The sequence below is a fragment of the Siphateles boraxobius genome, unplaced genomic scaffold (genome assembly GCF_051911475.1).
Source record: "Siphateles boraxobius isolate OS27281-9 unplaced genomic scaffold, OSU_SipBor_1 76, whole genome shotgun sequence".
Lineage (NCBI taxonomy): Eukaryota > Metazoa > Chordata > Actinopteri > Cypriniformes > Leuciscidae > Siphateles > Siphateles boraxobius.
In genome coordinates, this window is record NW_027509204.1 from 301,762 (window position 1) to 324,668 (window position 22,907).

At 38.5% G+C, this 22,907-nt stretch overlaps 2 protein-coding genes across 2 annotated transcripts in view; both read right to left on the bottom strand.

The window, feature by feature from the left end:
* The window catches only part of LOC143724583 (structural maintenance of chromosomes protein 1A), a 44,255-nt gene extending 21,897 nt beyond the window's left edge, over positions 1-22,358 (bottom strand). Inside the window, exons 1-14 of the mRNA XM_077217747.1 lie at positions 21,949-22,358; positions 20,096-20,284; positions 16,541-16,653; positions 15,566-15,769; positions 15,243-15,481; positions 12,252-12,510; positions 10,864-11,004; positions 10,695-10,777; positions 10,509-10,608; positions 3,882-3,989; positions 2,358-2,543; positions 2,102-2,281; positions 1,707-1,853; positions 1,489-1,626 (exon numbers count right to left, since the gene is read on the bottom strand). Coding sequence (XP_077073862.1) covers positions 1,489-1,626; positions 1,707-1,853; positions 2,102-2,281; positions 2,358-2,543; positions 3,882-3,989; positions 10,509-10,608; positions 10,695-10,777; positions 10,864-11,004; positions 12,252-12,510; positions 15,243-15,481; positions 15,566-15,769; positions 16,541-16,653; positions 20,096-20,284; positions 21,949-22,057 — 2,196 coding nt within the window. The 5' untranslated portion in view covers positions 22,058-22,358. The remainder of the gene's footprint in view (positions 1-1,488; positions 1,627-1,706; positions 1,854-2,101; positions 2,282-2,357; positions 2,544-3,881; positions 3,990-10,508; positions 10,609-10,694; positions 10,778-10,863; positions 11,005-12,251; positions 12,511-15,242; positions 15,482-15,565; positions 15,770-16,540; positions 16,654-20,095; positions 20,285-21,948) is intronic.
* Positions 1-22,907, bottom strand: part of LOC143724587 (6-phosphofructo-2-kinase/fructose-2,6-bisphosphatase-like) — a 219,254-nt gene that overhangs the window by 93,778 nt on the left and 102,569 nt on the right. The gene's annotated exons all lie outside the window — the stretch shown is intronic.

A 22,907-nucleotide genomic window follows, 5' to 3' on the forward strand; every position in this document is an offset into this window, starting at 1 on the left:
ACTAACAAGGCTCAAAATAGCCTCACACTAACACGGCAGCATAATGAGGGTCCAAACCGAAGCACTGAGAACTTTGTAAGTGTAAAGACAGTTTAATAATAATGTACTTTATAAAGACAGTACCATCGCGTATACAGGCAGGAGCCATCTTTGGGAAACAGCCTCGACCAGTCGAACCACGAACGCCGTGCTACGAGCTGAACTGTGAGATTGTGCTTCGGTTTGGACCCTCATTATGCTAGCGTGTTAGTGTGGGGCTATTTTGAGCCTTGTTAGTGGTATTAACTAGCGATCTTTTTTTTAACTTATTATATGCCCCATATACTAGCGTTATAAGCTAAACAGTTTTTAGAGATAAAACTCTTTATAATCGATTATCATGAAAACAAATCCCAGAGAACAGTCGACTCGGTACCAATGTGTTATTACACCCCAGGTTCATTTTACTCCGCAGTTCTCCTTTAAGTGGCAACGCTGCTTCACTGTAAACGGTTTGCAGTTAGGGTAATGTACCAGGACATCACATAACAATAGTTTTTGATTATTAGTCATGTCACCTTTATTTATATAGCACTTTATACAATACAGATTGTTCAGGGCCTGAAATTCATTTTGAAAAATGGGGGGAATTCCCCCCTTAGGAGACTATTATGTACCCAATTACATTTACATTGTATTGAAATTCACAAATCGATATTCTAAAGTGTTATATTTATTAAACTTCACTGTACTATTTAAAAGTTACTGACATGTCCGTGTTATTAATCACATTAAGCCGCGACAGGACTCGATGCGGTGCTCGTGCTGACGAACACACAGGAGAAGCTCCAGCACAGACGCCGTCTCTCAGACGCATGCGATCCGAATAATTTTTTCACAGCTTATTGTGCTTGAATGGTCAAATACACACAATTAAATGCACATGTCAAATTGCACAATGTGAGGAGCATGTTGTCTCGCACAAACTTTGCAAAACTGGACGTGTGACAGTATATTAGATCCGTGCATTTGTTCTTAAAGGGACAGCAGTCTAATAAACTGTTTACATCCGTTTCATTAATGTTAATAAAATTATTTTAAAAAAGTCACACTGCTTTTGACAATCACTTTTGTATCATTATGAATCAATTTATATTTAATTCATTCAGTGAAGAATTCTGTAGCATTTCTTATAACATGTTAAATAAAACATTGTTTTGTACCTACTGTACCTGAACAAATTAGTTAATTTGTTTTTTATTTTATTGACCAGTCTTATATTTGCAAAAGTTTGTTTGTATCAAGGAATTTTATTGATGTACTAAGTAGTTTTTCTATTTGTCTCAGGCCTTACAGAAGACTGCCAGTCATGAGTGTAATGATTGCAGTCATATTCAATACTATTTGTTTTATAATATTGGGTTGACTAAAACGGGAAGAAAAAACAAGTCATTCCAAACTTGTATGGCTTGTAAACCTTGAAATGTAGAGTTGAGTGAGTGGTGGTACCTGCATGTTAAGGGACAGGTGTCTGGTCTTGGTTTGCTCCAGATCACTCTGAGAGTATTTGAGTCTCATCTGCAGACCATGAGCTTGAGACTGAACCTGACGCAGCTCTGCCTCCTTTCTCTTGGCCTTCATTTGCTCCTGTTATTAACACGTGAACAATCAGTCACGGCACATTTGCTCAAATCCCATAAACACCCTTCTAATTCAGCATTACTTACTTTAAGCTCATCTGTGAGTTTTTCCTTTCTGTCTTTCAGTTTATCAACGGCCTTCTCGTCCCAGCGCCGAGCCTTGGCCTTCAGATCACTGGCACCTCCGGAGATCACCCCAGACTTCTGGAATAATGTCCCGTCTAGAGCCACAGTCTAAACAATACATAACATGTCCAGAATCAATGAACTACATCAATTTTTACATTTCCCACAAAAAAAGTGAGTAGTCCTTGCCTAAGAAATAATCACCAGTTCTACGGTGTTTTGGGTTGCGAAAGCATTCAGATTAGTCGCTGGGCTGTTACAGGCCTCATTCGGCACAACTATGGACCATCTAATGCATAATCCGCTCAAAACTAGGGAGAAACGGATCAGATTGAGTGACTTTTTATCTTTTGTACCTTGTGTCTGTATGGTCCCCCAAAAGCGATCCTGCGAGCGTCCTCTACGTTCTCACAGACCAGGGCGTTTCCACAGGCATACTGCAGGGCTTTCTTAATATGTGGTGGCTCATATCGAATTACATCAATCACCAATTTGGCACCACGCAGCTCACGTAGCTTCTCATCTGTGGGCTTGACCTGTTGAGGACATAACACATGAATCAACATGCATGGTTCACAACACATTCAGTGAAACACATTCTGGTGACATCACCTCCAGGTAGTCCAGGGGCAGGAAGGTCTCGGGTTCGCCACGCTGCTCTTTAATGTACTGGATACAATCACGACCTGTCTTCTCAGAGTCCACAATGATAGCATCCATGTTTTTGCCCAGGACTTTCGTGACAGCGATCTGGAATTTCTTCTGAGTGGGCTGGCACAGGTCAATCAGTCTCCCGTACTGGAGTATGAGAGGATCATATGTGAGCTTATACAAAACAAATCCACAAACCCCATCAAAACGGCAGCTTTTGAAACGAAGATAAATCATTGTAGAACTTTTGCACCTAACAATTACAGCATATGCAATGGCAGTGAAAACCAAAGTCACATTTCAGAGAAAAAAAGATAAAAAACATAAATTGTGCAACCCTTTATAATTTGGTATGTGGCTATGTTTAGAATTAACTAATCAAGCTCATGTGAAATAGTACACACCTGTCTTCACCTTACTCTGATTAACTCCAAATAAATCTTAAATTACTATGAAAAATAAGCTGGATCTCATTGTTGAAATGTATCACTCAGGTGAGGGCTACAAAATTCTCAAGGCATAAGATGTACCATGGCACACAGCGAAGACAGTCATCAACAAGTAAAGAAAGTATGACACAACAGTGACATCATCAAGAACAGGTCATCCCTCTAGAATTGATGAGAAGAAAATAAAACTAAATGGTCAGGGAGGCTTTCAAGAGGCCAACAGCAGCATTAAATGAGTTGCAGCTCTTTCTAGCACGTACTGGTTGCTCCATACATGCGACAAGCCTTTTCTGACTAAAAAATAAACAAGCCCGGCTAAACCTTGCAAAAACAAATCCAGTCTCCTAAAACCATGTGGGGAAATGTGTTATGGTCTGAGACCAAGACTTTATGGTCAAGATTGTAGACTGTATGTTTGCACAAAAACAACAGCACATTGGAAAAAGATCACATTTGAACGACAAGAGGGCGAGTAACTCTTTTTTTGGGTGAACTAACCCTTGAATAGCTCCAAGTACAGAACCTTCTGTTGTCTGCTAGAGAGCTGAAAATGAAGAGAACTTACACCTTTCAACATGACAATGATTCAAAAGGCACTTGAAGATTTTTGATGGACTACATCAACAAAAAAACAAAGGCTTTAGCAACGAAAGATGAACCCAGCCAGAGCCCCGACCTGAATCCGTATATGAGATCTCCTGGCCATTTAACAGATCTGGATCATTTTTGGAAAGAAGAGTCAAGATGTGCCCTTCTAAACACACAGCTGTAATCAAATCAAAGGGTGCCTCAAGAAATAGTTCAGGGGTGTGTACACCTATGCAATTATTAAATCTAAGCTTTTTATTTATCCCTTTCACTTTGCTTTTTAGTGCTATTGCATAGGTTGTAATTCCACAATTCATTAATTATACATTAAACGTGCACAAGATCGGGTATGATTTATCCTTGTACATCACAAAAAACAGCTGTTTTAGCAGGGGTGTGTAGACTTTATCTCCACTGTATGAAATGAATGAAAGGAGACCCTTCTCACCACTGATCCAGGATACAGCCTCTTGATGCTCTCCAGAATCTCAGCTTTACGCTGCTGTCTGCTGTTCTCCTGTCTGTCGATTCGAGCATCACCCAGCTGCTCCATCACCTGCACAACACACGTCACACACTTCAGCAAACACAGCTCTGATTCACCGCATTACCTCATTCCTCTCAAAGACTTCCTGAGTTCAGGTCGCTATTCTATCAGGGAAAGCGTGATAATGTACACCTGGTCAAAGGTTGGCACAGCCTAGTGTCATTCTTGGCATGGCTGTGGACAGTCCGTCAAGTGGGCGAAAATGGGTTTTTAATAATATGTTTAATTTATAAAGCATTTTTCCCAAGCTCAATCAATAAACAAATACATGAAAACAGGACATATATAATAAACAATACAGTATACACATCAAACACCACAGACGATCATGGAATCTGAGTGAAATGTGTCACAAACACCTGATCAACAACCCAAAGTTGTATCACTCTATTTTCAAAGAATTTGCTGATTTTCTATCAGAGTTAGTACTGGCTGCAGATAAAGTCTTAATTGTTATTGATTTTTATGTCCACATAGATAATGAAAAAGACACATTGGGATGGGCATTTATCAGGGCTACCCACTCTCACGCAATCGACACTTTTCACATCCATTTTTTCACGCAGAGAAAAATCTCGAAGCAAAGAGGACACTAACAGACAAGACCGAGAAGGTTACTTCTGATATGAAATTCTCAGCTCTCAGATTCTTTCAATTTTATTATGAAATTCAAACAATAAATACGGTTTAAGGCACTTGTAAATGTGACATGACAGATCGCTGTATCGCCTCAGTTCAAGCGGCACACAAACCGATCATCTCTTGCTCTTTGCCACTAGTTAATATTAGTAAATCACAAATGAACAATAGGTATGTTGAAAGATACAGTACAACTTACCGAAATGTATATCCCTCATACTTAACACCGATCAATTAGTGTTTTTCAACCACAGAAAGAGGTCAATAAAACAGCCGGAGAACTATAGGCGGTGTCACATTTACCTCAGAAAAGCCATTTAATGACCATAGCATATTAGTTGGCTAGAAGAATTAGCTATAGAGCCATAATTCTGGCTCCAAACTAAACTCAGAAGTTGCCAGCCCTGCATTTAAAGAGATTCTTAACTCTATTGGAGTTAGACAACACGTGTCAGAACCTACTCATTATCGTAATAATACTCTCTAGATCTAATATTATCACTGAATTAATGTTGATGCCGTTGAAATTCTGCAGCAGAGCGACGACATCTCAGATCATTATCTAGTCTTGTGTAATGCTTAGAACTCTATATTGCGACAGAAACTTTTAACTCTCTCTTTTCCAGCACTTTAGACACTGTTGCTCCTTTGCGTTTAAAGAAGATTAAAGAAGATAGTCCAACGCTGTGGTACAACGAGCACACTCGGGCCCTAAAGAGAGCAGCCAGAAAAATGGAGCGCAACTGGAAGAAAACAAAACTAGAGGTATTTCAGAGTTGGTGATTGGACAGTGTTATTGCATACAGAAAGGCTAAATTAACGAGAAATAAAGCTTCAACTTCAGACGTTTCCAAACAGCACAGCAGTAATGACTTTAAGACTTCTTTACTTACAAGATTGATAATATTAGGGAGAAAACTATGCAACTGTCTTCAACAGAATCGCATCAGAGAGAGAGAGATTATGTTGCAATAATGAGACAGAAAAGCATGTGCGTCAATATTATTAATTTCGTAAAATTAATTTTATTCGTTCAATCTTTTTTTCTATTATTGACAGAAGACTAGCCTAATAAATGAAACACAAAGCCCTCTTAACAAGCAGGCCTATCAATAATTATTTATTTGTTATATTATCTGCAATAATTACGAAAACCCGTGCAGCAGGACTATCAATTTATTTATATATTCAGTTTAATATTCTATTGTTTCTATGTTTCCATTGATTGTGAAGTTTGACATCAAAAATTGCAGATCAATTGCACGGGGCTGCATGTTTTTCCTTGTTATGAATTGTATCCTATTCTCGGTTATTACAGTCAACTACGCGCAGTGATATGGAGCTGTAAAGCGGTCAAGACCTGCTGGAACTACTGTAGCCGTGTGTTTCCCTGAAAATAATTGCACACCTTAGAACGTTCGTCAACCAATCAGAATCATGCATTCAACAGCCCTGCAGTATAAATATTTTAACTAATATCCACAAAGGTTTTTGCTCTTTGTTAGTTCATGTTAGCTAATGTATTAATAAATGAGACCTTATTGTAAAGTGTCACCAAAAAATCTATTGCCTAACAAATATAAAAATTTTAATAAAATAAATTACCTAAATAATGCAAGCAAGTCATTGGACAACATTACTTGGGCTGCATATAAAGAAACAAAATGCATGTGCCATGGATAAATCAAATGAAATCGCCTCCGCACGCACAATAAGGAAATTTTAATCAAACCATATTGTTGATGAAAATAATAGAACAAGAAAGAACAAAAAAGTACTAGTTCTTAATAATAACGCATCATTTTTTTTAATTACAAAAATGTTAGGCCTACTGTTTCAAATGGCATCATTGCTGCGCGCTGAAGCTGAAGAGGACAAACACTTGTAAAGAATTTACAACTTATTACAATAGCGTATACAATTATAATATGTATATAATAATCCAAATCATAGCTTTTAATGTTTTGCATTGCTGTTCGATCGCGCGCGCTAAAGCTGAAGAGAATGAGCACCGGGAAACTGAAGAACTTGTCTAGCGGGTTATTGAACTCAATGAAAACACATCCTATATGAGATTAATCAGATATTTATATTACATAAACTTAATATTATGACTTATATCTGCACAAAATGGCGCGATCTTGACTGTGCTGTAACTCTGTTCTGGATGCGCTACTCCCACAACAACGTGCGGAAACGGCAACTCAACCCAGAGAATTCACAACAATTCATCATCAATTGGAGTTCTAACCTAAATTTAAAGGGACAATGTGTTTTTTTTTAGGTATTTTATTATCTAAAATCAATATTTTTATTCATAAATATGTATAAAGTTGTACAAATACCTCTGCCAATGATCTGACTTATCCTCGTAAACGAAGAGTTTATTATCTTTATATACATGTGACGGGTAGGTCCACGGAGGCTTCCATGTCGTTCCGCCATCTTGCAAAACTATAATAGCAGAGAGGGACAAAAAGTACGAGGCCAACGCGTTTCCACAACGTGTTTTTGTTCACCGCCAGCGTCACAGCAGCAGAACAGAGCAGTGAGAGGCGCTTCACGGCCCCGGCAAGTCAGTCAGTAATTCATACTGTAACATATGTTTGTTCGTTGTGTCAAGGAAAACTCGACGAACTGCTGGAAGAAGACATCCTGTCATAGCTTTTAGGTACATAACAGCTACCGTAGATGCAACACGCATTTGAAAAAAAGAGGCGCTGGAGAGCACAATTCGTTTGAATGCAAAATACAATTTCACCGCTAGATGGGAGAAATTCCTACACAATGTCCCTTTAAGGTTGTGATAAAAAGTCCATTTGGTCTCAGTCGAGAGTAGTGGTCGACCGATATTGTTTTTTTTTTGATGGCCGATACCGATATCTTAGAGCAGAGTGGCCGATATATATATATATATATATACAGGTCCTTCTCAAAAAATTAGCATATTGTGATAAAGTTCATTATTTTCCATAATGTAATGATAAAAATTAAACTTTCATATATTTTAGATTCATTGCACACCAACTGAAATATTTCAGGTCTTTTATTGTTTTAATACTGATGATTCTGGCATACAGCTCATGAAAACCCAAAATTTCTAAATTAGCATATCATGAAAAGGGTCTCTAAACGAGCTATTAACCTAATCATCTGAATCAACTAATTAACTCTAAACACCTGCAAAAGATTCCTGAGGCTTTTAAAAACTCCCAGCCTGTTTCATTACTCAAAACCGCAATCATGGGTAAGACTGCCGACCTGACTGCTGTCCAGAAGGCCATCATTGACACCCTCAAGCAAGAGGGTAAGACACAGAAAGACATTTCTGAACAAATAGGCTGTTCCCAGAGTGCTGTATCAAGGCACCTCAGTGGGAAGTCTGTGGGAAGGAAAAAGTGTGGCAAAAAACGCTGCACAACGAGAAGAGGTGACCGGACCCTGAGGAAGATTGTGGAGAAGGACCGATTCCAGACCTTGGGGAACCTGCGGAAGCAATGGACTGAGTCTGGAGTAGAAACATCCAGAGCCACCGTGCACAGGCGTGTGCAGGAAATGGGCTACAGGTGCCGCATTCCCCAGGTCAAGCCACTTTTGAACCAGAAACAGCGGCAGAAGCGCCTGACCTGGGCTACAGAGAAGCAGCACTGGACTGTTGCTCAGTGGTCCAAAGTACTTTTTTCGGATGAAAGCAAATTTTGCATGTCATTTGGAAATCAAGGTGCCAGAGTCTGGAGGAAGACTGGGGAGAAGGAAAAGCCAAAATGCCTGAAGTCCAGTGTCAATTACCCACAGTCAGTGATGGTCTGGGGTGCCATGTCAGCTGCTGGTGTTGGTCCACTGTGTTTTATCAAGGGCAGGGTCAATGCAGCTAGCTATCAGGAGATTTTGGAGCACTTCATGCTTCCATCTGCTGAAAAGCTTTATGGAGATGAAGATTTCATTTTTCAGCACGACCTGGCACCTGCTCACAGTGCCAAAACCACTGGTAAATGGTTTACTGACCATGGTATTGCTGTGCTCAATTGGCCTGCCAACTCTCCTGACCTGAACCCCATAGAGAATCTGTGGGATATTGTGAAGAGAAAGTTGAGAGACGCAAGACCCAACACTCTGGATGAGCTTAAGGCCGCTATCGAAGCATCCTGGGCCTCCATAACACCTCAGCAGTGCCACAGGCTGATTGCCTCCATGCCACGCCGCATTGAAGCAGTCATTTCTGCAAAAGGATTCCCGACCAAGTATTGACTATTGTGTGCATAACTGAACATAATTATTTGAAGGTTGACTTTTTTTTTTGTATTAAAAACACTTCTTTTATTGGTCGGATGAAATATGCTAATTTTTTGAGATAGGAATTTTGGGTTTTCATGAGCTGTTTGCCAAAATCATCAGTATTAAAACAATAAAAGACCTGAAATATTTCAGTTGTTGTGCAATGAATCTAAAATATATGAAAGTTTAATTTTTATCATTACATTATGGAAAATAATGAACTTTATCACAATATGCTAATTTTTTGAGAAGGACCTGTGTGTGTGTGTATATATATATATATATATATATATATGTGTATATATATATATATTTATAATTAAAATTAAATTATAAAACATCTTTAATAAACATTCTTATACTTTAGATGGCAACTTCTTGAATCTGCAATCCTATTACAGTATTTTTCACAAATAAAGTAATTGTTTAAAAAAGATATATGAATATGTCAATAATAAGGAAGTTAACACTGTAACAGGGCACTCCGTAATCTGGTAATTTCGTGCGCATTGGTAATCGTATTTTTTCAAATAAAGACAAGGTAACACTAATTTTACATACAGCACACAGTGGGCAACTGGATATAGCACAGCATATTTTAAAATGAAGGACTTAAAGTTTTCCGATCGCAAGGTTTGTGAATTTAAATGTTTATTAGATATTCAGAGATTTGTTTAAATGATGTAGATGCGCATTTGCTGAATACGGTAAATGCAAAAGTATTTTATGATTGTTTGCCTTTTCTGTCACAAATAATATAAAAGCAAACGCTTTACTTTTCACATACCATTTATTTTCTTTGTTTAACCGTTCTGTCTAACAAAGTTTTAGATATGACTGACAGAGATCGTAAACTAATAAAGACAGAGAATGTGAGTGAGTGCTGTGTGATCAGGTGCCGCCCGTCAAAATAAAAGTCCCGCTTTCAACACATCGGTCAATGAGAAAAACTTATTGGCCGGTGCCGATATTTTAAAAATGCCAAATATCGTCCGATATATATCGATCGACCACTAGTCGAGAGCCCTGACTCAATGTCTTTTAGGATCTGCTTTACATATTGTATTGTATTTTATATTGGTCTCATATTTGATGAAACAAAAACAAAGGTGACTTGACTTCACATAGCGTTCTTGAATCAGATATGCAGAGTACACATGATGTTATGCTGGCTGATATAACAAAGATCTAATAGCTGTATTCACAACATTATGAAGGCTTGTGGAATGTCTAAATAAATCTGTGTTAATTGCTTTCTGCCTGAGGGACTGTAAACACAGGTGGCTTATTTCTCACGGCTGGCATTGCTAACAGGGCTTGGTGAAGGGAGGACCTCTTTCTGAGGGTTTGCCTCAACCTCCACCTCTTTTGTTGATAAGGACAGGATTATTGATTTAAGTACAGTTTATTATTTATCGTGACAACTTATTTTATGGTTTGATTGTTTTGTTGATTGTTTGATCAATCACTCCCATGTCAAACACCAGAGATGATCACCTTCTGGAGACTGTGAACTAAACCTAAAACTAAAGTCTAACAATGATATAACTGCATATTTGCTGAATGCCAATGGTATGTAAAAGTATTTCAACGTTTGCCTCTCTCCAACTGTACCTGGTTAAGCTCCATGTTGATCTCATCTATTCTTCGTTTGGCCTGTTCCACCTCTTCGGTGAGCTCCTCTTCCATCCTCTTCTGCTCATCCAGAGACTGTCTGAAGAGCAGAGCGAGGAGAGCGATGAAGCACACACACTCACAGCTGTTTGCCGGGTCAGATGTGGCGTTGTGATGTGTTTGTACCTGCTGGTGGTGATGTAGTCCTCCAGCTTCTCAATGCGCTTCTGGTTCTCCTCAATCTCTCTGATCTTCTGCTTGATCTTGGCCTATAGGTAACAACAATCACAGCAAATCAAGCTACTCGGTTTGTTTATTTTCCCCTAATAAATGACGTTTGCCAAAAGTTTCGCACCTCCGTCTCTATTTTCTTCCTCTCCTCCAGGTCCAGGCGGTCCTGGTCAGCTTTCTGGTCTCTGTTGAACTTCTCGAGCTCTTGAGCCAGTGTTGCAGCTCGCTTACTCGCCTCCTCCTTCAGACGGTGATATGCCTTCACCTGAGCACACACACACAGTTATATTGCAAGCTAAGGAAGTTTATGTGTCTTGTGTGTGGGTAGCTGCCCATAACTGCTGCTCTAGGATCAGATTTCTTCATAATAATAGCGTATTGGCAAAACAATGCTATATATAGCGCTTTCATATGTACTACTGTACACCCAAAGCTCTTTACAATCATATCAGGGGATCTCTCCTCAACCACCACCAGTGTGAGCATCCACTGGGTTGATGCGACGGCAGCCACAGCACAACGGTGCCAGTGCGCTCACACACACCAGCTACAGGTGTAGAGGAGAGAGAGTGTAAGGGGATTCTTACGAGGCCATGATTGGCAAGGGCCAATGGAGGGAATATGGCGAGGACACCGGATAACACCCCTACTCTTTACGAGAAGTGCCAAGGGATTATGAATGACCACAGAGAGTCAGGACCTCACTTTAATGTCTCATCCGAAGGATGTAGACGTTACAAATTAACGTATCCATAGACATTATGAGAGATTCATTGTGCAGTCAGCTAAAGGGTTACAAATTTAACAATGTATTTAAGATCTGCTGATCCTATTTTTCTTTACATAACATCACATGAAAAATTAAGATAGAGACTGCATTCCTGTTTCTCTCTGTTGAATTTAGCATTCCTGTTTCTCTCTATTGAGCCTGCCATTCCTGTTTCTCTCCATTGTAAGTTAAATGAATCAGATTACTGAAACTCTTGGTGGCTCTTGGGAGCTTTTGTCTCAGCGGGATTCCTGCCATTCCTGTTCTCTAGTCTGATTGGTTTGTAATTGGTAACACTCTCAGTATAGGGCAGGTTCCTAAACCTGTTTACATAATTTACATGCTTTGTTCATCACAATGTTAAGCCCTGCCCCTAAATGTATATAAATTGCAAGGGAACGTTTCCCTTAGTCAGACTCGAGACGAGCTAGGTAGACTACAGTGACGCACAGCTCATGTTCTCGATAAAGACACCTTCTTAAGATACAACCCGAGTCTTCGCTTCTGAGTTCCCTACACTTTAGAAGAAAAAGTTCACAACACAGCTTTACTGATTATAACAGAACTTTATATTAGATGAACTAAAATGAGTGACAGCTTTTTAGTGATTATAAAGGGAGAGCTCTTTGCACGCTTACTTGCTTTTCTGTTCAAATTAACAGTGGTTTGTGCATGTAGACGATTTCAAGCAATCGTTTATGCTGGGATGTGTAGGGTGGAGCGGGAGAAGGTATCAGATGTACCTGGTTCTCTTCCAGCTGCAGATCTTGTCCCTGGCTCTGGGCCTCCTCCTCCATGCGCTCCTCAAACTCCTGTCTGGCCATCTCCACTGAGCCCTGCTCCCGGTCCAGCTCATCCATGTCGCCCTTGCGCTTCTTGTAGCATTTCTGGGCGTTCTGCAGAGACTTACGAGCAGCCTCCAGTTTCTTTATCTTGTGAGCAGTATTCTCCTTGGCTTTAATGTACAGAGGCCTCTTCTGATTGAGATCTGCATCCTTCTCCCTGTCAACATGTCGAACAAAACCAATTTACATTTTACAACTAGCGGAGCACTGATCATGTATTATCATATGTGATCATTTAGAGATCTCCAGACTGTTTTCCATATCCTTATAGATAATATGGAATCATTTCTGCCTGATTAATCCTGCAAGAGCTCAGGGCTCTCCATTTTTGTTTGTCTTAAAGCTATTTTTATTTATAAATTATCATAGTTGAATTTAGGAACATTCTGCTTGGTCGGGTGATCAAGCAACATTTCACGCCGTGGGAAAACTATTTATCATATAGAAAAGCTGCTCACGATTTTCTTCAGGGGTCCAACAAAACCTGCAGGATATACTTGGTTTAGCTTTACTCAGTTAACTTTACTCAACTTACGGTCAGAAACATTTGTCAGGCATGCAATGGAAAATCTTCACAGACTGTGGTGACTATTTCAGCAGCAACTAACTTATTATATATTAAAATGTTTTATTTTTAATAAAATAAAATATAATATACACACAAACAAACTGATAAACTGGTGTTGTCCTGTATCCCCCCCCCCAGATTGCTTTTATGAAATCAATTTAGCCATGATTTCAGTAAAAAGTGCACAGCAATGAATGGTTTACACTAAAACATCAAGGCCAGGTTTCACAGACAGGGTTTAGATTAAGAGTTCAATTAGGATATTTAAGTAGATTTTATAAATGTGCCTTTTTTTACTGGGTGTGCATCTTGAGACTGATATATTTTAAAGTGTATCAGAGCAAGGTGCTGTCAATTAAAACAGATCAAACATGCGTTTAAGTCTGGGACTAACTTAAGCCTTGTCTGTGAAACTGGGGGCAAGAGTGTAAAATACACAAAAGAAGAGATAAAGGAAGAGATAAAAAGATCATTTGGAGACTGTTTAACCAGACAGTTGAGCCAAAATTTTATAAAGTAAACTAGCCAGAAAATATGATATATAACCTTTCTTTTAGTTTATTATGTAGTACACAGACAGGTAGGCTCTAGCACAGGGCTCGCAAAATTTTCAAGTCGGGCTACCAAAATGCATAACCGGTCTGCCCGACGGGCTATCTGAAATAGTGTAATCAAATTCCCCTAAACTTCTGCCTCGCCCTCTAAAAATGTGTGATTAAGTGTAAGCTACACAAATTCGTGTTCGCTTCAGTCTTGTTATAATCAGATTCAGCGCGTTCATCTTCAATCCGCAGCGGCGCGCGAGCAGAGTGCACGTCAGAAACAGAGGACAGTGTGTGTGTGTTCATCTTAACCTCATTGGTCTGTCACTGCTCGTCAATGCCAGAATATTTGAGATGACCAATCAAATAGGCGGGCTATATGTTCACAGAAGCTGCTGAGCGCTCATTTTACCAGAGTGACTGACGCTTCAGTTTATAGTCAAGAAAGAGATAAGATGTAAGTAGCTAAACTAAACATTTCATATTTGACAGTTTTTTTAGGTCATCAATGTTAAACGAATGACACAAATAATCAGGCAAACTAAAAGGCTTATGTAACGTGATTCATGTAATGTAATAATTAGTTTACTGTCATTGTGAGGTGTCAAGAAACATTAACAAAGCCGTTTGCATCATGTTGGGCACAAGATTAATAATGAATGTATACATGTTGAGAATAATATAATACAACTTGTAGCCTTCAGTAAATTAAAAAAGTTCATTTTTCGGAGGGGAAGAGACAGGGCAAAATGAAGAGACTGAGAGAAAAAGAAAGAGTGATGGAGATGAGGAGAGAGTAGGTATTGACAATCTACTGCCACTGACATGGTTTTAAAGCTATTTCTTATCCTTTTCTGGCCTTCAAATGTCTTGAAATGCACACATCAGAGAAATAAAAAATTTGAACCCCCTGACAACCTTAAATTTCGGACCTCTTTGATAATAAAGGCCTGTCTACGGCCCTGTGTTAGGAATAAGATCAATAATGAATGTGTATATTGTGAATGAATTTAATAAACTTAGTTAGGCTACCTAGCTTTCCTAGTAGCTTTCAGTAAATGAACGCTTCTGAGAAAATTATTCATAAATCAACCTATCAGTTGACCCTATGTTTACTTTCTTCACTGACATAAGGAAAATAATCAGCTGCATGACATGTTTTTAAAGTTATTGTTATCCAATTTTTGGGACATGTAGATCAGAGAAATAACTTTCCTCTCGAACCCCCCTAACTAACCTACCTCACATCCGGGACCTCAGAAATTATAAAACCCTGCCATCTGCATGTTAATGAAACTAGTTAATAGTGAGCATTAGACCCTAAACTAAAGTGTTCACTTTTTTAGTCATACCCTCATTGGGGGCTGAGCCACAGACTGACTCATGCTCCACACTGGTCACACAAATTCCAGTTCAGTTAGAACCAGATGCAGATTTGTATTGATGATTCTAATTTGATTATTTTACATCCAATTGTTGATATTTGTGTTTAGAAAAAGTTTTTGATTGATGTTTGACTCCTAACCAATTTTGTACATTAAACATTGTCTTTTTATTTGGGCTAGTAAAATCCATTTCGGGCTACCTAAATCTGAAGAGTGCCTGTCCGAAGGGCTACCAGCGATTTTCAAATTTTGCGAGCCCTGTAGCACTACCCAAATCAAACCCGGGTTTGCAGGGGTTTTTTCTTCAAAAGAGCCGGATTAAAACACAAGGTGTAAAGGTGAATGTGTCGCTCTCGTCTCCTTGTTCCAGGTGTGAACAGTGCCTCAGACTCACTTGATCTCTTTCTCAATGGTCTGCTGGTCTCTCATCATTCTGCCCAGCTCCTTCTTCTTGTCTTTCAGCTCGTCCTCCACACGGTCCATGCGTTTCCTGTCCTTGTCAATCTCTTTGTTGCGGTGGGCGAGCTCTCGGTTCAGCTTCTCAATCTCTGATTCTCTGTGGAACAGTTTAAAGAGCTGTAACTGTACATGAGCGCGCACCACCTCGTCCTTCAGCCGCTGGTATCGCTCCGCCTGCACACGACACATGGAGAACACAGCTATTCAGGGTTTCTGACACTCAAACACTGAGAAGAAAGAGAAGATTTAATAGCCCACCTCTTCTTTCTCCTGCTTGGCCTCTTTTCGTTCAGCAGCGATGTTTTTCTTCCGATGGTAGTTAAACTGTGTGTCCTCCTCGGCCTTCACCATTTCTTTCTTGAGTCTGTCGTACTCCTGAGCGAGCTCTCCAGAGCGAGAAATCTCTTCAAACAGAGCAGTTCTCTCTTTAGGGTTCTTCATAGCGATCGACTCCACCGCACCCTGCGGCAGAAAAACACCAGATGCACATCTACACTTAGCTACTTTCTGGACCCCATTTATCTGACCCTGTAACTATAGTAATAAAAAAATCTGAGTAATTCGAACTTGAAGTACAAGCTTGATGATTTTGTGCGTTTTTGCTTACAAAAACTAAAGAGACCCTGGAGAAAGTGCAAAGGAACAGAACAATACAGGGCTGAACGCTGAGGGTTTTTTCTACAGGCACAGTTGAGCCAGTGGTTCAGATTTTTACTTGCCCAGCAAACATTTTTACTGGAACAAAACAAACAAAAAAAGCCCCCAAATCTGCAGAAACCAGTGCCAGAGTTACAGGGTCTTTGTAAGACCTGAAGAAATAAAAATACTGTACATTAGGTGTGTGCAATATTGACAAATTATATCTCGATATTTTCAAAGATTTTGTTGATAATCTATGTGATGGTCAGTTCAGTGAACGCTCATTGTCACGATTAATCAAATGTGTTATAGTTTTGGTAAAGTATTTACATATGTCTCAGTCAAAGTGTAATCTAAAATTTAAGACATTGCATAAGTAAAAAGACTTTATGATCTTAAGTTTTCTTAAAAGCATCATAAGCTACATTGATCGTGGAAACCATTGGTGCCAAATATTTTATGATATACTTATGCCTACGATGCTTTTGAGAAATGCAGCCCAGAACTACATACTAAACAAATCCAATTTGGTCCACTGAAATGACATACTCCACCTTTAAAATCGAACACTTATAAAGAATCAGCTCTAATAACCTGAAAGACAAGGAAGTTCCTGGCCTTGATGAGGATTCCCAGTTTCTCCAGTTCCTCGCTGTATTCAGCCAGACCCACCACTTTACTATTGATGCGGTACTCTGATGAGGAACCTAACGAGACATCAACAGGTCAGATTACTGAAGCAGCCAAACATGGAATCAATCACAATCATGTCCGTTGTGCGCATGAAAGGACATTTGGACAAACATTTTTTATTCCTGAGACTTCCACAGAAGATATGTGTACATGTTTTAATATTTAGACCACTTCGAATCCCAGCCTTGGACCGATCGGCCGGCCAGGGACCAAAATTGATCAAAATTTGTTTATTTATTCTTATTTATAACTTGCAGTTTACTTGTCTTTATTAATCTTTGAAATCTATATTAGTCCAGTTATTTTCGCTGTGGTATTTGTTAAAACCATAGGCAAAAGTTCCTAGTGTAAGTGCTGCTGATTTTTGCTTATGTTATTCAGCTGCAATATATGTTTTGCAAAAACACGCACAATAAAGCCCTGCATTTCAGCCCGAGCCCGACGGCCCCCGACTTATTTACGCCCCTAGTGCCGGGCTACGGGATAATTTTCACGTCATAGTTCACATGCGGGCCGGGCCTCGGGCCTTTTTTGGGTTATCCTTTTTATATTTTTAGACATTAATTCAAATAAAATATGAGAAGTTGACGTCGACGATAGAAAAACAAACATAAAAAGACATTTAATAACCAGTTTTTAACCTATCTTATAATTACACTGACAAATGACTGAGATGACAGTCTCACGCACGCACACTTCTCGTCAGCTCGAGCTGCGCGGCCCGCGATTAAATCATCTGATAATGGAGAATATTAAGAGAAAAAGGTGAGAGACTGTTCTAACTTTTCATTTGATTGGACTTTATTTTCGTTTAACTGTTGGAAACTAGGCCACCGATGTTTTTCGTTTGATTGGATTTTATTTTCGTTTAACTGTTGGAAACTAGGCCACTGATGTTTTTCGTTTGATTGGACTTTATTTTCGTTTAACTGTTGGAAACTAGGCCACTGATGTTTTTCGTTTGATTGGACTTTATTTTCGTTTAACTGTTGGAAACTAGGCCACTGATGTTTGTCGTTTGATTGGACTTTATTTTCGTTTAACTGTTGGAAACTAGGCCACTGATGTTTTTCGTTTGATTGGATTTTATTTTTCGTTTAACTGTTGGAAACTAGGCCACTGATGTTTGTCGTTTGATTGGACTTTATTTTCGTTTAACTGTTGGAAACTAGGCCACTGATGTTTGTCGTTTGATTGGACTTTATTTTCGTTTAACTGTTGGAAACTAGGCCACTGATGTTTTTCGTTTGATTGGATTTTATTTTCGTTTAACTGTTGGAAACTAGGCCACTGATGTTTTTCGTTTGATTGGACTTTATTTTCGTTTAACTGTTGGAAACTAGGCCACCGATGTTTTTCGTTTGATTGGACTTTATTTTCGTTTAACTGTTGGAAACTAGGCCACTGATGTTTTTCGTTTTATTGGACTTTATTTTCGTTTAACTGTTGGAAACTAGGCCACCGATGTTTTTCGTTTGATTGGATTTTATTTTCGTTTAACTGTTGGAAACTAGGCCACTGATGTTTTTAGTTTGATTGGACTTTATTTTAGTTTAACTGTTGGAAACTAGGCCACCGATGTTTTTCGTTTGATTGGACTTTATTTTCGTTTAACTGTTGGAAACTAGGCCACTGATGTTTTTCGTTTTATTGGACTTTATTTTCGTTTAACTGTTGGAAACTAGGCCACTGATGTTTGTCGTTTGATTGGACTTTATTTTCGTTTAACTGTTGGAAACTAGGCCACTGATGTTTTTCGTTTGATTGGACTTTATTTTCGTTTAACTGTTGGAAACTAGGCCACTGATGTTTTTCGTTTGATTGGACTTTATTTTCGTTTAACTGTTGGAAACTGGGCCACTGATGTTTTTCGTTTGATTGGACTTTATTTTCGTTTAACTGTTGGAAACTAGGCCACTGATGTTTTTCGTTTGATTGGACTTTATTTTCGTTTAACTGTTGGAAACTAGGCCACTGATGTTTTTAGTTTGATTGGACTTTATTTTCGTTTAACTGTTGGAAACTAGGCCACTGATGTTTTTCGTTTGATTGGACTTTATTTTCGTTTAACTGTTGGAAACTAGGCCACTGATGTTTTTAGTTTGATTGGACTTTATTTTCGTTTAACTGTTGGAAACTAGGCCACTGATGTTTTTCGTTTGATTGGATTTTATTTTCGTTTAACTGTTGGAAACTAGGCCACTGATGTTTTTAGTTTGATTGGACTTTATTTTCGTTTAACTGTTGGAAACTAGGCCACTGATGTTTTTCGTTTGATTGGACTTTATTTTCGTTTAACTGTTGGAAACTAGGCCACTGATGTTTTTCGTTTAATTGGACTTTATTTTCGTTTAACTGTTGGAAACTAGGCCACTGATGTTTTTCGTTTGATTGGACTTTATTTTAGTTTAACTGTTGGAAACTAGGCCACTGATGTTCTTCGTTTGATTGGACTTTATTTTCGTCTAACTGTTGGAAACTAGGCCACTGATGTTTTTCGTTTGATTGGACTTTATTTTCATTTAAGCGTTGGAAACTAGGCCACTGATGTTTTTCGTTTGATTGGACTTTATTTTCATTTAAGCGTTGGAAACTAGGCCACTGATGTTTTTCGTTTGATTGGACTTTATTTTCGTTTAGCTGTTGGAAACTAGGCCACTGATGTTTTTTGTTTGATTGGACTTTATTTTCGTTTAACTGTTGGAAACTACTGGAAAAAAGAATGGCCATGTTCTGTGGTGCATTTTTGAGGTAAGATCACCTGCAAGTTAGTTTGTTTTTTATTTATTTAATTTAATTGGTTTAGATTGTAGGCATTTGATCATTTCGTTTGCGACCAGCCTGAGCCTGCCTCAGTATTTCAAAAAAAATTGTTCTACTCACTGTGGTTTAATAAATAAACATTTATTAAACTAACTGTCTGTGTGATATGCCTTAAGTGTTTTATATCTATGGATTTTATTGTAGCCAAGTAAAGTATTAGCGTTGATTTGAGAGGTTAAATTGATAAAAAATGTTTTACTTGCTGTCGGCTCGGCTGCTTGGTCGTCATTTAAAAATAAAAATGCTCTTAATTAACTTAATAAATAAATGAAAAGAAACATAACTAACAAAACGGACCTATTTTAGTGGCTGCAAATAGGGCAGGCTGTCGCTGTGCAACGAGAAAAAAAAAATGAAAAAACGGGCTCGGACTCGGGTCGGGCTGATCATTTTGAGGAGCTGTCGGACACGGGTCGGGCTCGGGCCTTGATTTGAGGCCTGTGCAGGGCTCTAATGCACAATAAACAATTGATATCTAAATGATTGACCCATTGTTTTTATCTTATTGGAATCAAAACTGGGAATCGATAAGCAGAATCGTAATCGCTAAAATTCAAACGATACGCAACCCTATTATTTGTGCAGTTCGGTCCAGTGGAGCAGCAGCCAACGCTTGAGCAGTGTGTGGCGTACCGATGATGATCCTGGAGAAGGTCAGCTCCTGTCCGCTGTCCTGCTGGTACACCATGCTCACGAACGCTCGGTTAGCGGCAGGTTTACCCACTGGAGCTCCATGAATCAAATCCTTCAGTGTTTTCACACGCAAGTTACTGGTCTTCTCTGCCAGAACAAAGCTGATAGCATCCATGAGATTGGATTTGCCTGATAATAAAAAAACTTTCATTAGATAAATGTCAATAAAAGACAATTGAGATACAGCACAAAAAGAAAACTAGATTTCATTTAGAATCACAAGCTTGGGTTGTAACGATACCCTCATGTCACGATTAGTTAAATATCACGAAACTGAACTCACGATACGATATTATTGCGATCTCCAAGATATATGATAAAAGGTAATCAAAATGTACTATTGATTAAAAAGCTTGGATTTGGTGCTGGAAACCCAACGCACAGGACAATAGAGACACCAGAATAACAATAATCATGATTCTGGAGCTGAAAATACAGAATTATTTCAGACGAATCTGCTTGCACTCTTTCACAGACTAGATATATTTAAAATAATGTAGGCCATTTCTACTGGTAACATCAGACATTTGGCTTCATCAGGACACACAAATATTCATTGCATTATTATACATTATATTCAACGTTGTATATATATATATATATATATATATATATATATAATAAACACGTTATATAAACTCTGTTAACTTAATGCTTTTCTCAAACAGTCATTTTTATTTTTAACTATCCACAATATATATTGTCACTAACTACCCACGATACATATTGTTCCATTTTTGTATCGCGACATATATTGTGACACGATATATTGTTAGACTCCTATCACAATCTCTTCATTCGATTCTGATGTTGATTTGATATTTCTTCATTTGGATATATCAGGTACAGAACACATTATTTTCATTAGAAAAAAATCTTTCAAATAAAGCTGTACACTATACAGTGAACCCTGTAGGTACACATTGTTAAAATAAAAACAGAAAGGGTTGCAACTGTCTATAAGTCAATTCATTTTGGGGGGAAAAAGCTTCTATACAAATATCCTCGGATTTGCTGTTGCACTGAATACACACTGTGAATTAAGAAAATGTACAATTGAAATCTATGTTCTGGTTCTGGAATGTTTATTATATGTGCTTTGGTGTGCACAGTGTTGTACTATATTGACTCCTTATAGCCTTTGAACAGCGGTTGTCCTTTTTGCTCTGAAAGTGACTCTCCTAGAGACTCTGAGCTCCTCCAGCCACAGAATCCTGCACGAAACACTAATAATAATAATAATAGCAATAAAAAACTAGTCTTATTGGATGGCTCAAAAACAGTAGATGTGGCCTTTGATAAGTCAAGTAGTGAGATTTTTTTAAACTGATCACTTTATTGGCACTGAAAGAGGTCTGAGTAATTTTTTGTAAAGTGTACATCCAAGTGTAAAAGGCCTTGATACCACATGTACATGTGTATACCTCATCTGAGCTGCAGTACAGCCTGCAAACAGCTGCAGGAATAACACTTCATATGCAGCTTTCATATCACCCTTTATAGTGCAAAGATGGGGTTCATTGATACTGATTTTATTTGATTGGTAAATTACTTGATTTAACTAATTGATATGTTAACGAATTTGACAAAAGATGACGGGGACGTCATAAACTGACGCTTATTTGAATACGGACATACGGAGTATAAATGAATTCAGAATGTGCATGTGTTAATATATCAAAACGAGTAATTATCCTACATTGTTTATTAAAAGAATTGATGAGTGAGAATGATGAATTGATTTATTAAAAGTTGTTATTAATAGAAGCGAACTGTGAACGCGCTTAACTTACCTGATCCATTCGGCCCAATAATCGCTGTAAACTTGTGGAAAGGCCCGATTATCTGTCTGCCTTTGTAGGACTTAAAGTTTTCGATCTCTATTAACTTTAGGTAGCCCATGGCGAATTACTTGTTCCGGGGAGTCTGATAAAACATATAAATGTGAAGCTGTTCAGAGCGCCTAACGTTAATGCTAGCACGAAAAAAGAAAGCAGGCTAACATCGACTCTGAGCACTTCAAATATATTCAACGACAGACTAATATATCTCTAAAATAACCTGCACTTCAAAGCAGAACAAACTAAAATTAAACTAATATATATTTGTGATATTCGTTATAACACAACTAAAACAGGCGGCCATTGAATCCCGCTGCAGCGCGCGCGATAACTGTCTGTTCCATAAACACAACATATATCGCGAGAAGATGCAAATATATTCTTAAACATGAAGAATATCGCGAGAATTTAGTACTGCGTCAGACGCCCCGCCCCACATGGCAAAGCACAGTGTGTGTGTGTGGTTTGTGTTCCTTCTCCAGATTGAAGTGATGTCCTATGAGGAAGTCTTTAAATCTTCATATTGCTGGGACTTAATGATATAATTAATTTATCCCAAATTAAGCTTTAATGTACGTCGAAAATGCATCACTATGGATACAAAGGTATTGCAAAGGCACCATCTAGCGGCCATTGGCGGATGCGCGTTACAGTTGCGCTCCGCACAGGAAGTTCGTTCGGAGAAGTGTGTGTGGTGTTTAGGTAATGCTTTAGGTATTGTATATCCCTAAAGTATAATTTAATGCAAGACAAGAAGTTCTAGTTATGCCACTGCCACTTCATGGCTTCGTCTTTTCTGGAGTATTTCTATGGTCCCATCACAAGATATAGGCTATCATAACTTTATTACCAGAACTCTACTGTACATCTGCAGATTGTAGATACTGTATGTTAGAGAAATTGGGACGGTC